Raw genomic sequence first — 16831 nt, 5'->3', positions numbered from 1 at the left:
TTTAAACTGGTAAGTGGTAACCATCTTATTTTTACCAAGTCTGAGTTCTGACTGATCGTCTATCAATGAATATTTTGTAATGATTGATCAGAAATAAAACAATAATCAATTTTAAATTAATTTATCGCATCAAGCAATAGTTTCAAATTGCTCTATTGCTTGTAACTGTGCTTGTGCCTTGTGAAAATGACAATCGAGGGGAACAAGGACGAAGCTGAGAGATGCATAGAAATTGCGCAAAGTGCTTTTACATCAGGAAATTACGAAAAGGCCGAGCGTTTTTTGCTTAAGGCCGAACGATTATATCCCACAGCGCGTGCTAAGGATCTATTGACGGTCGTAAGAGCTGCTATTCCCACGGGAGGGACTCCGTCGAGTAAACGGACTCCGCCTAGCAGTCCTGACGCAGATGTAAGACGTCGTAAAACCCCTGCTCACCAGCCAGCCCAGAGAGAATACACCGCGGAGCAGTTGGACGCTGTACGTCGAATTAATACAAAATGCAAGGATTATTACGAAATACTAGGTATGTACGCAAAAATGGTGGTAAAACTGTACATTATAGGGCGTGGAATTTGGGGGTAGTGGGGGGTGGAGAGAGGGGGGGTGGGTACTAGGAACTTCCCCTGTAAAGGGGGGGGCGCGAAAATTAATAGTTTTCGAGATATTTACAAATTAAGTTTTGGTCCGCCTAAAGCAAAGGGGGCGCAAAGTAAGGACTTAGAAAATTTTTGATCTAAAGTGAAAATTGTATAGGAATCATAAAATACATAATTTTTATTCAAAACGCTAAAATAAGCATGTTTTATAAAAAAACTTTTTCTCTAAAATTATTGATGATTGATGATAAAACCTAACCTAACCCTTTCCCTATCTCCTCATGTCTTTTTTATATTGTCTCAGACACTGCCTTAGCTCCGGCGCTACGGGAAGTGCAGCCCTTCCGCCCTTGCGTGACAAAGCACGGTCGCCCGTACTCTACTTCGCAGCTTCAGCTTATTGGTCACCTTCGGCGACCAGCCTCAGCCGCTCCGCTCCGCACGGCTCCCGAGCTTTGTCACGGCGGGCGAGGGCTGCTCTCCCTCCGCGCCTCCGGCTTTTTACATAGGTACACTCTAGGGGTAGGGCAGACAAGACCACGTGGAATTCGGGGTTGACAGCTTCGGTTCTGTGGCAAGTCTTATGATAATGCAATGCTTATTTTAGCGTAACGTTTTTTAGCTAGATTCGGACTTTCGCAGCTTAATATTGAATACATAATATTCCATCATTGAAAAAATTTACATTTTACAATCCGTCATGTATCTTGGTAATTATCAAGTTTAGAGAAAAGTTGCCCCAACAAAACATGCTTTTATTAGCGTAATCTTTACGATAAAACAACACACGTAGGTATTTGATTTTTTTTTGCGCGTCGACGGAGCCCCGCTTCGCGGGGCTCCTATTTCTGTGTAGTTTTTTTTTTAAAGAAACCTAACCTAACCTAACCTAACGGCTAACCTAACCTAAACTAGATTTTTTTTTTGCGCGTCGACGGAGCCCCGCTTCGCGGGGCTCCTATTTCTGTATAGTTTTTTTTTAAGAAACCTAACCTAACCTAACCTAAAGGCTAACCTAACCTAACGAATTGAGGGTGAATATCTCCGCCATTTTTGATTTTAGAGAAAAGTTGTTCCTATAAAACATGCTTATATTAGCGTTATCTTTACGATAAAACAATAATAAATAGGTGTTAAAATGACACCAACTCCATCAAAAGTCCTGCGCCCCCTTTGCTTTAGTCCAACCCAACTAGCTTTAGTGTTAAAAGGTTATCTAGTAATCCGAATAATCGGACGATTAAATTATTTTATTCATCCGGTAATCGGACGACTAATTTATTTTATTCATCCGTTTAGGGGACGACTAGACACTTCGATTAATATTTGTGTTAAATTATAAATTGCGAATATTAATAATTTTATTTTATTTAATCTATTTTACAAAAACTATACTTAATAATAATTATTTTTAATGTTGTTGTTAAAAAATATACAAATTTCATAAATAAAATTTAAATTATAATATTTTTTTTGTTAGTAGAAATGTTTTACCTGAAATGAAACGCGTTTGACAATCGCTGTAGGTCAATTTGACACTGTCATAACAGTAAGTTCGCGTTTCAAAGATAAAATGGAGTAAAATTTTCCGATTTTCAAAAATTCGTGACTCAAAAACAAAAAGTTTTCGCGCTGTGAAATTTCAGATTTAGGTTCCATAGGACAATAGCTAACCACAAAAAAAATTACGACTCTCAACTCCACGCCCTATAATGTACAGTTTAGCCAAAATGGTGAAGGTCGAACATGAATAATTTGCAGCTAATTGAATTAAATTATTATACTGCGTACGTGAGAAAGTGTTTGAGCTATTTTGGTTCCATTTTGCATTGCTTTTAATGACAGTAATTAATTTTCCATTATTTTACACAATTACCATTTCCAAATAACTGTAATATTCATAAAAATAATTTTATCTATTCTAAATGAACTTGCTTCTATAATTCATCTACATTATTTTAGAGAGAAATGATTTGTATTTTGTTTGTAACAAATAAACTGAAATAAATATTACAGCATTCTAAAAAAAAATTAACCATTAGCAAGCTACCTACATCTTTACCTAGTAACATATTATTTTGTGAAGTCAGGCATGCAGCTAGATAATAGTTAAACTTTACTTAGCGAATATGTTATATTCATAAACTTAATTTAAATATAAAAGATAACACAGATAAAGAACATTGATATTTACTTTTAAAAGTCATCATTTATAAAACATATTCTTGTTTATAAATAAGTAGGAATCTGTAGTCTATCATATTTCACTATGGCAATGTTATTGCATAGATGTTGAAAAATTAAAAAAACAATCTTATAAGCAGGTTGTTTAAAGTGACAAAATTAGAAGTCAATTGCAGATTTTAAAATTTTAAACAAAGCATAAATTAGTTGGCGAATTGGACCGCCTCCTCGGTACAATGGTTAAAGAGTGAACGTTGAACCGAGGGGTCCTGGGTTTGATTCCCAGTAGAGATGAAGAAAAAAATGTCTTGGTCTGGTAGGGCACAGAAGGCTGATCCCCTACAAATGTATACATAAATGGATCAGTGAAACAGATGTATACATAATGCATCTGCCCCTTACCCCACTAGGGGACACGGGACTTCACTTTTTGTTCATTCATCTTTTCGTGAATTGGTTGATTTACATGTTCTACATTCTTTAGAGCTATTACGCACTGTCGACCAGTCGCCGGCGACTCAGTCTCTCGGCGACCAAAACAGAGAAACTAGGGGCAGGAAACCAAGCCGAGCGACAGTATTCAAAGTACATTCGTGCAGAATCCGGTCCCTACAAAAGTCGCTACGACAGTTGCTTGCAGTGTGAACGCTCCCATTTGAAGCCGTGCTTCAATTGGTCGCCGGCGACCGCCAGTCGCCTGTGCGTCGCCACAACGCGGCGAGTCGCCGAGTCGCCGGGACGACTGACGACTAAGTGCGCAAGCCCCTATTTAAACTATAGTAAGTCACAGTCGCCGGCGACTGAGTCGCCGGCGACTGGTCGACAGTGCGTAATAGCTCTTAAGTATGGGAGAATATAAGATTAATGTAAATAAATGCTAAATGATGTTAAATAAGGGCCTTTAGAATCAATACTATTTATTATTCTATAATATGGTAAATCAACAGCTCTCCTAATTTTTGTTTCATATTTCTTTTTTTTCTATTTAATAAAAAATGACTAATTTTTCTTTACCATGATGCTTTACTAAATGATATGTATAACACACATATGCAAATAAGGAATGTTTTTATTTAATTTTAAATATTTTTTATTTATTCTGGACTATTTTTCTCATTGCAGGTGTGACCAAAGAGGCAACAGATTCTGACATTAAAAAAGCATACAAAAAATTGGCCCTGCAACTGCATCCTGATAAAAATCATGCACCAGGCGCAGCGGAAGCCTTTAAGGTAATTTTGAACCTAATAAACACGGATTACTGTGAATAATCATAATTATTAGTTTGATTAAGGGCTCTATAATATATAGTATTATACTATATTTCGGGTCTGCGTACTATATACTGTTGAAAACATATATAGTACGCAAAAATACTATATTTTCAACACCGACAAATGTTACAAACAAATCTTTCATTAAAAAAATATGGCTAAGTCATATAACCTATTGCGCATATACCAGTGGCGAGAAGAAAGAAACAGAAGTAGGGTATCATTAATAAAAAATGAGCTTTTGATTTATATTAATTTAAAAATTGAATGTGACAAAGCTTGATACTTTTATTTTAAACATAAAAATAACTGCGTTAAAAACAACCGACTTCAAAAACGGAAAAGTACAAAATAAAAAGATTTGATATCATTAATTACTACATAATATTATTTAGATGTGCTTTTTATTAAATAGGTTTGACTAAAATACTAAGTGTTTGGCACCGACTTCAAACCTATTTAATAAAAAGCACATCTTAATAATATTATGTAGTAATTAATGATATCAAATCTTTTTTATTTTGTACTTTTCCGTTTTTGAAGTCGGTTGTTTTTAACGCAGTTATTTTTATTTAATACTTTTTAGTGTATTTTTCAACACGAATCAAACGAGCCCAATCTCGATAAAGTTGAGTTAATGTATTATGTACTAAGTTCCTATGGCCACCTTCCGATTCCATCATCAAATCAGCTCTCTGTCATGATAATTTTTCATCGCTATCCAATTTACATACGTATACAAAATTTCAGCTCAATCGGTTACCGGGAAGTGAGTCAAAGTTACTTGGTACATTTCAATTAAGTCATCTAGTACAGACAAAAATGCTCATAAAATAAAAACTACTGGGCCTATCCGAATAAAATTTTTATGGGACCAATTCGACACCATCCCGCGTCGAACAAAAAAAGAATCACGTAAAACGGTTACGAAACCTCGGAGTAATCGGTATACATACATAAAAAAAAATTATACCGGCCGAATTGATAACCTCCTCCTCCTTTTTTGAAGTCGGTTAAAAAAGCTGTTACACAGTGCAAGAAGTGCAAAAAAATATAGTTTTTATAAAAATAAATATATATTTGTCTATTTTTTTGTTTTTCCTATAAAATACTATATTTTTTTAAATGTACTATATTTTTTACACCTTTTTTGGAAAATACTATATTTTGATGATGAAGTGTTGGCAACCCTAACGACGACAGCAGTGTGTGGCCAGATAGGGCAATGTCGCGGCGAATAACGGCAGCGCGATGAGCAGAGCGATGAGCATAGTGTGGCTGCAGCATTACACAGCTAGTAAAATAAATAAAACCCTTCAGGCGATCGGCAACGCAGCGGCCGTTCTCACGGACGCGGAAAAGAGAAAGCAATACGACCTCCGCGGGGAAGAGCCGGCTCACACCCCGCACACGCACCACCAGTACTACGCGCGGGGCTTCGAGTCGGACCTCACCGCTGAGGAGCTGTTCAACATGTTCTTTGGGGCCACCGGTAAGTGTATGGAGTGATTCGTGAAACTAGAGAGAGAGTAGTGAAACTTTACTATCTGTAAAACTAATGAAGAAATATTCTCTAATGTATTCTTTAATATTTAAAACTAATCGACTTTGATGAGGTATGAACACTCGGAAAGCTAATAATATTAATAATTTGAAGTTTATTTCACTAAGGAAACATGTGCAATAAAATATGCACACACTAACTTGGAAAGTTAATTGGTAAAGTGCTTTTAAAAAGCATGTAATATACTACACTCATAAATATGCTCAAACACTGTCCAAAATAAGCTGCCGTACACTTACTGCTCGAGACGTCGCGACCGCTTCAAGCCGTCAACTGCGCGGTTTGTAGCGACAGCTCGAGTAGTCGTACGTCGCTCAGCCGTTAACTGCTCAAGCCGCCCGTCAGGGGCGTGCACAGAGTTTTTGGACAGGGTAGGCAGAAATATTGCAATGATAATAAGTCATAAAAACTAATATTTCATATTGCAGAACTGATATTTGATTGGAGATACATAGTATTTCCGCAAAATAATGGAAAACATAATACATATCACAAACATAGGTCATATTATCTATAAAATAATTGTCAAAGTAGGTATGATATCCTAACTAGTATTCTATATTATGTAATTTATGATTAACTTTACCTTTGTGTATTACAAATTCCGGTATAGATCCATTTATAGATCGGCCTTTTTCCTATCACTCTCTGTTTGATAAAAGTTTATTCATAAAACAAAAATAAGAATTTTTCGTTAAATTAGGTATGCCTTATTATCTTACAAAATACACTGATGATATACATAATCTATTTAGTTACTCTCTGTGGTTACTCTCAAAACACTTCACTTGCAAGTTGTCGTAGTAAACATTATTAATTTTCTCAAAAAACAAATTTAACCTCAAAGTAAACGTTTGTTATTTCCAAAACAAAACAAACGAATAATGATACTATTTGCAGATGGTCTTTACCGCTACAAAATTGTATACATTATCACACTTCTTAAATTGGTCGCATATTCAACTTATAATTCGTATATCTTCGTAAAAAGACACTGCCTACCTTGTGTGTTTGTGTGCGTGGTTTTATTACATCAGTGTGCCGTGTTTATAGGCACGCACACATATAAAATATGCGTAGACACGCAGAGCACACATATAAAAACTTAGACACGGATAGTTTGTGTCTTTGCCGTCCCGTGACGTACTGAGTCCTGTGGCGGCGCTAGTGCAGCGCATGCATAGTGACTTGAGCCGAGCCGGTGTTATAGAAATTAGATAATAATGCTACCAAAATACCGATAGATGGATCTAAAATATATTTGAAATATATTTTTATTTCTTAACTACATTGCGCAATTAATAAAATTTAATGACGCTGTGAATTTCATTTATGCATATTAAATATTGATCAGAGTTTGGTAAATGGTAGGGTAGGCAGTGTCTTTATGTCTTTATGGAATGCACGCCACTGCCGCCCGTGTACAGCCGCTCTAAAACTCTCCAATGATTTTTCATCTCATGTTAATTTAAAGATGTAATTATCATTCAAAAGGACTTCTTCCAACTTTATATTCACTATATATAATTTGGTATATTATTGAGTGCTAATCTAGGCTTGTGAATTTCTATATTCCCTGAATTTAGGTTATATTTCTGCATGCTGATCCAGAATGATCAATTCGTTTCTTTTCTAACAATAATAACTAAATTTGTGAAATTAAAATTGAATGTTGCCTGGCAGAGATGGCTTAGAGCCATAAGGCTGCCTTTTGTACATTTAAATCCATTAAGATATTATAAAATAAGGTTAAACCTAATGTACAATAAAGAATAAATAAATAAAATAAATAAATAACAAAATTTGCAGCGTTCTCCGGCGGCGGTCCAACAGTGTACACCCGCAGACGCGCCCGCGAGCCGGAACAGCGCGACAACCACGCGGGCCTTGTCCAACTGTTACCAGTCCTCGTGCTGGTGCTGCTCTCCATGATGTCAGGGTTCTTCATCAGCGAGCCGGTGTACAGCCTCAGCCCGAATGCCAAGTACCCGGTGCCGAGGGACACCGTTAACTTGAAGGTGAGGGTAGATAACAAAAAAAGGAAAAGAGTTGTCATGACGCGACCTTGCAATTTTTCTCGAACGCCTAGCAACTTTTTGACATGACAACGTCTTATAATTCGATAGAGCCTGCACGCACGAAAAAACATGACTCATGCGGCGTTACCTCGCTCTGAGGCGTTCCATGTAAGGCTTGAAGTGCAAGCGAGAGCGCGGAACGAGCGACAAAGAAGCACAATCGGACGTTGTCACGTTCAATTACTAACGTCAGTAAACCGACTTAACAGACAACCAATTTTTTGAGGGTTAATGGAAGATTTGGTGAAGTTGAGGATTGATGGAAGTTTTGATGAAGTGATCATACATGTTAAACAAAATCTTTCCAGCTGTTTATGCTATAGGGCGTTCCAAAGAAACATACATACATATATCGAAAAATTAAACCCTCCTACTTACGCAGTGGCAGATTTCATTATATTTATTGTACATTCCAGAAAAAAAAACAATTACATAATATCTAGTATTGCCAAACTGTACAACAGTTTGTTGGCAGATGTAGCTCCTGTTTTAACGGACTCCAAAAAAAGGAGGTGGTTATTAATTCGGTCGGTATATTTTTAAAGTGAAACTTTTATTACATCGTCTCACTTTTTGGTCTGTGTAGCGCATGTCGCGTGTATCGCGGCTGCCGAGTAGGTATACCTACTCGGCACGCGACATGCGCTACACAAAGCAGTGTTCGGAACCGTTCGAACAGTTTCACTTTTACCGTGGTTTCATAAAACCACACAACATTTTTTTATATATGTACACCGATTACGCCGAGGTTTCTGAACCGATTTACGTGATTCTTTTCTTGTTTGATGCGGAATGGTTTCGAGTTTGTCCCATAAAAATTTCATTCGGGTAGCCCCAGTAGTTTTTATTTTATGAGCAGTTTTACATAATCAATTCTTTCACAAACATCATTTTATATATAATATTTTATATATATAATATACATTTTAGGGCCGATTTTTCAATGCTTGGATAAAACTTATCCGTCCAATAAAGTATTACACGATAATATTATAATGTCACATACACTGTCAAATACGGGCAATTAGAATACGTTTTTAAAATGGTAGTTTTATATATTACTAGCTTCCGCCCACGACTTTGTACGTGCATCCCCGTTTTTCCCCGTTCCCGCAAGAATTTCGGGAAATCCTTTCTTATCGGATGCCTACGTCCTAACATCTACCTGCATGCCAAATTTCAGCCCGATACGTCCAGTGGTTTGGGCTGTGCGTTGATAGATTACTATATCAGTCACCTTTGAGTTTTATATACATATTCGACGAATAAGTTTTAACCAAGGATTGAAAAATCAGCCCTTAATCTATATTTAATACTTTAATTTACAATTATTTATATGTATGTATTATTTGTATCTCCAGGTCCCGTACTACGTCAAAGAGAATTTCCACACCGACTACCAGGGCTCGCTGAGGCGTCTCGAAATGGCCATAGAAGAGGAGTACATAGGTAGGACATTTTATTATTATTAAGTTTTGTTTTCCTCTTCTCATCTCTCCATAATTTTCGTTGTTTTATCTTTTCTTCTTCTGTAAGTTCTGCTTTTTCCTATTCTTGTTTAATCTCGCCAACTGTTTTTGGCGCTGGACTTCAAATTTTTCAGGATTTTGCTTTAGTTTTTCGCGATATCGCTTCGCTCTTTCTGCTGCGGTAAGCGCCATTCTTTACCGAACGAAATACTACTTTCTCCAATAACCATTAATTATTTCCTCCCAAACAAACCTCTCATCTTCGGGAAAATGATCATAAATAGAATGCATACAAAAAGAACACCAAAAAATAGAACACTGCAGTAATTTTCTAATATCGCTATGACTCATAACAAGAGTAAAATGCTGCAGTTTTATACTCTTGCTGATTTTTCGCTGACATCCGAAACACTTCTCAGTGATTATGAAATGTGTAATAGGCCAGGGCCACCTGGCATTATTAATGTAACATTGATTTAAATCAAAATATGTTAGGATTTTGTCAACGTCCCAATATAATACCATATCGGCTAGCAGAGTAATCATACATACGAGTAGGTATGTTAAATGCGAACTTATATCTGAAACAAGAAAGGTATAATTTTTTGTAGTATAACCTTTCGGATGTCGATGACATTTTTCTTGCATTTTTCCGATTTTCCCTATCCGTCATACCGGGAGCCGGTATGGTCGACAGACAGCGAAATTTTGAGATAGACTTTTACATTAACTCGATTTTCTCCGTATCTAGTACGAATCAAGTTAATTCAAGTTATAAATCTTATTGTAAATTGAATAATCTTTATTCACTTTCAACCATTTCTATATAAATACTCAATTAAAGCTAACACAGAACTTTCAACAGAGGGTAGTGTGATATTTAGATAAGTTTCGGTTATAATTTGAATTAAAACAACATTTGGAAGTAATTAAAACATTTTATTTACAACTTATCACATTAGGTTTAAAATACAACACAAAATTCAAGTGCCACCATACAAATTTTTTACACAACACACGATCTTAATATCGTCACAAAAAACCGCCACTTGAACGAGTCATCAAAAGTGGGTATCGTATTTCAACCTAATTTTAAATGACGCATGCCGATTTGGACACGATGTTTTGTTTATTAGAAACTTAAGCTTATAAACTATGTATTACGAAAGTATCGCAGCACTATATTATAAATATCTTGAGTAGGAGCTAAACAAAAATAACTCAAAAATTTGGGTCAAAAATTATGTACATTTAAAAACATAGTTTTTGGAAAAAATATTGCAACTAACGGAACTTTTAGACATTTTCTAAGATTTAGATAGATTAAAGCATCAAAACAAATCAACAGAACAGTACAGTTCTAAGAAATATTTCAAGATATAAGTTGTTAAAAGTAGCAAAAAATTGTTCATTTTGGTACCTGGAGGCTATAAAAGTATGGATACGACTTTTCGTAAAACATAATATTTTCAAGGCATGGCTCTTATTAGATGTGTTTGTTTTTTACTATCATACATTCAAAACATCTATTCTGGTCATATTTCGGTAATGTAGCAGTCAGCAATCAATTAAAATTTTAATGCATACAAAAATATTCCTGAGGCATATCCATACTTAGGTAGCATCCTAAAAATACGCAATCTGTCGACGTACCGGCTCCCGGTATGATACTACGTAGTATCATATTTCACTACGTATTTTCATGTTTTTGAAACAAATATAATGCTACCCTATGAAATATATCAAAACTAAGTAGTTTTACGTTTTAGATCTAATATCAACTTACCTTTTTATCCATTTCTGGCTGAAATATAACGACAATAAAATCGTCATCACGCGTTCGACCTTGCACATGCTGATAGTTACAGACCGAATTTTAGTGAAAATTAACAGAACTATTATATAATTAGTATATATAATCAATATTTAATAACCCATCCATCGTTGCTTTTAATATTCAGCGAATCACTTTAAGATTAGAACAAGTTTTCACCAAAACAAAAATACGTAGTCACCACGTGCGATGACGGAGTTTTGAATGACGCGTGTTTAAATTTTTTTCACTAGCGCTGCTCGTGTTTTGGCGTCACTAGCCGGCCTGTTTCTTCTATAAGCATTTGTAATGTGTCAGAAAGGATAGGGTGATATACAATGAGGTTGTTTATACTAAAAAACAAAACACTCGAACCCACACCGGCCCCCGGTATATCGACATACACGGCGAAAATTTGTTTACACCGGGAGCCGGTATTTCGACATGCGAGAGGATAATTGGATAATAAGTAGTCTATAGCATAATTAGTATATGTTTTTACAGTAAATTTAGATTCGAATCCAATGAGTCGTCACGGGTATTACGAGCGTACAAACAAACAATACAAATTTTACCGCTTATCAAAATTAGGTACCTAACACGTAGGTAAAATTATCTTTTACAACATTAAATATTTCGTTGTACACTAAGCTTTATAATTCGAGTTCGTCACGATTTTATTCCGGTAGTACGTCACATCACGCACAGGAGGTGACATATGCATACGACGAAACTTTTAAAATTAAAAATAACTAATACTTTTTTAAATTAACTTGTTTTAGCTTTCTTAATCCAATATAGGTTAGTTTATGTTTTAAATACAATATGCCAAAGTAAAGAAAATGAGTTTATTTACCTTTTAAATACTGTCACTATCCCGAAAACTTTTTCTGCTCACCGAACACAAAATACAAGTAGAAAAAATACAAATTAGTACATTTTGTCTTATGTAAGATATCAAATTCACCGTGACGATACCGGATTTTCCGGTTTTCGTAGGACATTAGAATGACGAAGGTTCTAAATTCGACAGAACTATTTATATATTGAATCAACTCGTCTATCTTTCTGTTAAAATGTTTGTAATATGGAATCATAGAAATTGGGAAGGCGTTTCATTTCAGTGAGAAGATATCAGAAGGTATTCAGTGGGAAGGTACCCACAAAATTTCGGGTAATTTGTAACAGGATGGCGGTTCTACAGGGGTCTTAGTACGCAATGACAAAAAGAAAAATGATGGTCAGAACGCTGATACCGGATACCTTAAGATACTGTAATATTTTATATTACAGTATCTTAAGATAAAATATTATAGTATCTTCGCCGTGTGTGACGCGCTTTACACATATGGCCCGTACATCCACTGTCGATACACCAAGTAATGTTTCTTCCATTACCTAACATCACCTCTTCGGTAGTGCTCATCAAAATAGTTGCCTTGTCTGAATTTCGTTCTACATGTTGCGCGCTCTGTTTATACTTATTATTATGAATATTTTTATTAATGTTTTTAGATTTGCATTCTCTCGCAAAATGTCCACGACCACCACACCGATAACATTCAATCTTAAACTTATTGTGGCCTTTATTCTCATGGGTATACTTCTTTACATGACGAGGCTTAATCAACATTGCACCTTGATCTATAGTTTTAGATTTACGTCCTTCATAGTCTTCAACAATTTTTACCTTTAAAATATCTGTTGATGGTAAAATAATCATCTCGTGATTCCATAGCTGTACGAAACATAGTAAAGGAATCTGGCAAACTATAAAGCAACAAAATAGCAAGTAATTCATCAATGACGTTTAAACCAATTTCTTTTAACTTCTTGACGGCGTCAAAGAAATCTGCAATGTGCTTGCGCAGGTCGTCTTCTTCTTGCATGCGCGTTAAGACAAGTTTCTTTAACAATGAGGCTTTGCGAGCAGGCCCACTCGATTCATACATCGATTTAAGTTTGTCCCATATGGCTTTCGATGTTTCTAAACCATCTAAAGCAATGAGCTCACTTGGACTTACGGCTAACAAAATGTCCAACTCGGCCTTTCCATCCAACTTCAACCATTCCAGATATTTTGCATCAGATTGTGCCGGGACCATCCCGCAAACATATTCCCATAAATCTTTTTTCTTCAAAATGGCGCGCATGTGCACTTTCCACGTGTCGTAATTATCACCATTAAGAGGCTCAATTTTAATTGACGTTGCCATTTAATGTATGCAATTTCTTCAATTACAATACACCAAATAAAATATGTACTTTTTTCGTCGAATCGAAATCTTCTAAAACGCACGCTGTACCATTGTCTTCTTAACGTATGAGTACTTTTGAAACTTATCTCAACTTTTACTTTTTATTATGTAGAATTAAACTCAAAACACTTTTAACACTGCAACTGGGCCCATAACCTGTTGGGCAGAGAATTAAAACGCAGACTTAATCACATCGTATATTGTTTCATAATCGAGTATCGACAGCCATATTGAAAAGTGAATGAATACAAGAAAAAAGTAAAACGCGAGCTTTTGTTTGTGCGTTTTGCAAGCACAGATAACAAAAGTATATTTAATCTGTAAATGACGCGCGAACTTCGTATCACACACGAACAAATATAAGTAAGCTGACATGAAGCTAACTCAAATATACTATTTCTATAACTTGATATGTAGGTAGGTATGTACTCACATTTAATGATGTTTTGTAGGGAGTTTGTGTCACAGACGTTTGTCTTATGATCAGAGCTTTTATTATGAAGCTTTTCCCGTTCGTTCTAAGCACTTCCACTTCTCTCACATGCTGTGCTAATACTAATTTTTTCCCTTTTTGCTCAGTTTGAGGTTGGAAATGTATTTTATGCTTAATCGATTCAAATCCCGTACGTATTATAATATCCATATTTTTCACGAGGAAGAAAATCGCTAGGTATAATATACACACTCACTTTTTACACTATTTTTTTCAATTTCGTTGAAAAACTAGTCGAAAATCAATATCACAAAAATATCTTATCATCTAGTTGTCATGATTTGACAGATGACAAGTCCTGAATAGTGGCGGCCACTAGGGGCGCTGTCACCGCGCACACAACGAATAGAAATCATCGATAAATTAGTGAGGCGATCCTGACCTTGGGTATTTCTTAAATACGTGTGTATGCGTTTTAATGAAGAGAAAGACCTTTCGGTCGAGGCACTGCTTGCAGGAACTCTAACTATTAATTTAGCTAATCTTAGTACTTCTGTAAAAACGGTATTCAAGTTATTATTGTAGAGATGTTCTATTATTTTGTAAATGCTGAGAGTTTGAAAATCTGCTAAGTTATAAATACATTTTAGCTCATTAACAAGACGGTCTTATTGAAAATTATATATTTTGTAAATTTGTGCAAATTGCGCTACTGACTCTAACAGAAAATTATTATTGAAGTTATTAAAATTATCGCATGATAACAGAGAAAAATATTTCAGTTCTTTTAAATTTTTAAATCGATCGCGGCATTCCTGGGATATGTTATCTATAATTTCAATAAAAATTCGCTTAAAATGCAGTTTCGGGTCCATCACATTACGCTTCCGCTTTGGTGGAGCCGCAATTCTTTTAACCCCTCCAAAGATGGAATTAAACCTAGACCTATAGGATTGCAAAAAAATTTCAAATTCATTAATTTTTTTAACGCAATATGTCACATCCGATGTCTTTTTTTGCATTATCTCATAAAGAACATCGGTTTGTATAAATATTTCGTTAAAAATTGTCAGTAAGAAGTTGGAATGCACGCCACTGCATAGACCGCGTCGGCCACCGCAAAAGCAACTCAGTTGCCTGTAAAATATAGTATTTTGCCCTCCTGTCACAATTTGATGTAACATGGTTTCAGGAACAGGCCGAATGTTGACTGGTATAAGATGTTTCATATTGCTAATGTCATTATCAGCATTATGAAAAAACATTTTACTGATTGCATGCTCTGTTCAAGGTGTTGGTGAGCACGTTCACCACCATAAGACACGTGTTTGTCCAATTGACGTTTAACTGCTCCAACAATTCCATCAGCAACACCCTTACCATGACCACTCTCCGAAAATTACCAGCGTTAATTTTGTTTGCAAAAAGATTTTTTTTTTAATTTTTTCTTTTGCCTATATTGGCTACACGGACCATCGGAAAAAAATGAATTATTTCTATGTTTGGATCCAACTGCTTTGCGAATTTTAGAACGGGTAGTAAATGGGCCCAGATAGCATTGTGTTCATGGCAAGTATTGTTAGATATGGTGACGAATGATTGTGATTTACTTTTGAAGTATATCATGCCACAATGTAAAGATATATTGTTTTTTGAAGCTCCAAAATGCACTGCTTGTATTTCTAAACCAAGCTTACATTCGTAGTTCTCACTAAAATCGCAAAAGATGGCTATTTCATTATCATGTAATTAGCACTCGGAGAAAACAAAAACTTCCAATTGGTGAATATTAATCAAATAATTTAAACCAGTGTTTTTCAATCTGTGGGTCGCGACCCCTAGGGGGGTCCCGAAGCCTTAATCGGGGGGTCGCCAGCTGAAAGAAAAAGTCGAGGTTCTTACACAACTAAAACACAATTTTAGTGAGAAGGATGTGCTTGTTTATTTTTCAAAAGTTTATCAAATTGTGGTGCTATTTTTGAAATGTTAATAATCAAATCATTTTCTAATTGCAGCCTATTTCTCTTTTTAGTTTTAATGTCTACCATTGAAGAAAATGTTAGTTCACACAAGTATGAAGTGGCGAATGGCACTAATAATTTAACCTCCTGAGTCCCGACATTTTTTTTTCTAACATTGTAAATTTGTCCGCATGTCCTTTAAAAAGAACTATTTCGAGGTGTGGCTGAAGTCCTGAGACTTTGCGTGCTTCGAAATAGAGCTTAAAGCTCATACAATTTTTTTTGCTAGAACAAACATTATTGACATTTAAATAAAGATCATTTTGGCATAAAAAATAATTCTGTGCTATTTGTTCGTCTTATAGGCCATTGGGTCTTAATACATAACATGCCGGGGTAGAATATGTCCGTTACAAAGGAATCTCGGACTTACAGTGAGATTTTTTTTATAAATAATACCAATTAAAAACACATTTTTGCAATCAAAATAATCAACTTTTATTAAACTTTTTTATTATAATGTAAAAACAAGTTATAAAATCACGAAACTCAAGTCTTACTTCTATCAGTCTGAATTATTTATCAAAGTTAATGTCATAAGAATTCTTAGTAAAATAAGGAACATACAAAAGAACAAGCTAATATTAATAACCCAATTATGGAATGTTATAATTAATAGCTCCATACAAAAATAGAAAATAAAAAATAAAATTATAAAGAAAAAGAAAAAATTTAATCAGAATTATGAAATAGCTTAAAGCAATTTCGTTTTGCTGTTAAGCAAAGCGACAGATTACATCCTAAACATTTTACTGATGTTTTTTTAGAACATCCTTCATTTCTACAACGACTCTGAGTTGTTAACATTTCTGGTAAATGATCAGTGCCATGCTTTCGTCTCAATTTAGAAGGCAAAGGCACTATTGGCGGACGCCTCTTTTTTACGTTTCTTCTTTCCTCCGGTTCACCACTATCATCCAGCAAATCATCCTCTCTGTAGAGATTCTCTTCTATTAGTCTTTCTGCTATCAGTCTTTTGAACTCTCTAAGTTGTACTATTTTATGTCTACGGATACCTTTTTCTATCTGTTCTTGTTTAAATTTAATCCATGAATTCGTGATAGATAAGTCCAAGCAATGGGATATGAACCTTACGGTCCATTTACGAGTTCGTGCTCTACTTGGGCATACTGCTATT

General features: G+C 35.3%; 1 protein-coding gene across 2 annotated transcripts in view; it reads left to right on the top strand.

Moving 5' to 3' along the window:
* Window positions 1-27: 27 nt before the first annotated feature.
* Window positions 28-16831, top strand: part of LOC149475757 (dnaJ homolog subfamily B member 12) — a 34683-nt gene continuing 17879 nt past the window's right edge. For both annotated transcript variants that reach the window (XM_089712914.1, XM_089712915.1), the window contains exons 1-5: window positions 28-526; window positions 3906-4015; window positions 5378-5549; window positions 7431-7639; window positions 9061-9148. In XM_089712914.1, the coding sequence (XP_089569040.1) occupies window positions 187-526; window positions 3906-4015; window positions 5378-5549; window positions 7431-7639; window positions 9061-9148 (919 nt within the window). In that variant the 5' untranslated portion in view covers window positions 28-186. The remainder of the gene's footprint in view (window positions 527-3905; window positions 4016-5377; window positions 5550-7430; window positions 7640-9060; window positions 9149-16831) is intronic.

This window comes from Colias philodice, chromosome 29, assembly GCF_061535455.1.
Source record: "Colias philodice isolate Cphi_HAF_F1 chromosome 29, ilColPhil1 Martin Lab GWU primary, whole genome shotgun sequence".
NCBI classification, from domain to species: domain Eukaryota; kingdom Metazoa; phylum Arthropoda; class Insecta; order Lepidoptera; family Pieridae; genus Colias; species Colias philodice.
This window is presented reverse-complemented; position numbering and strand designations above follow the sequence as displayed.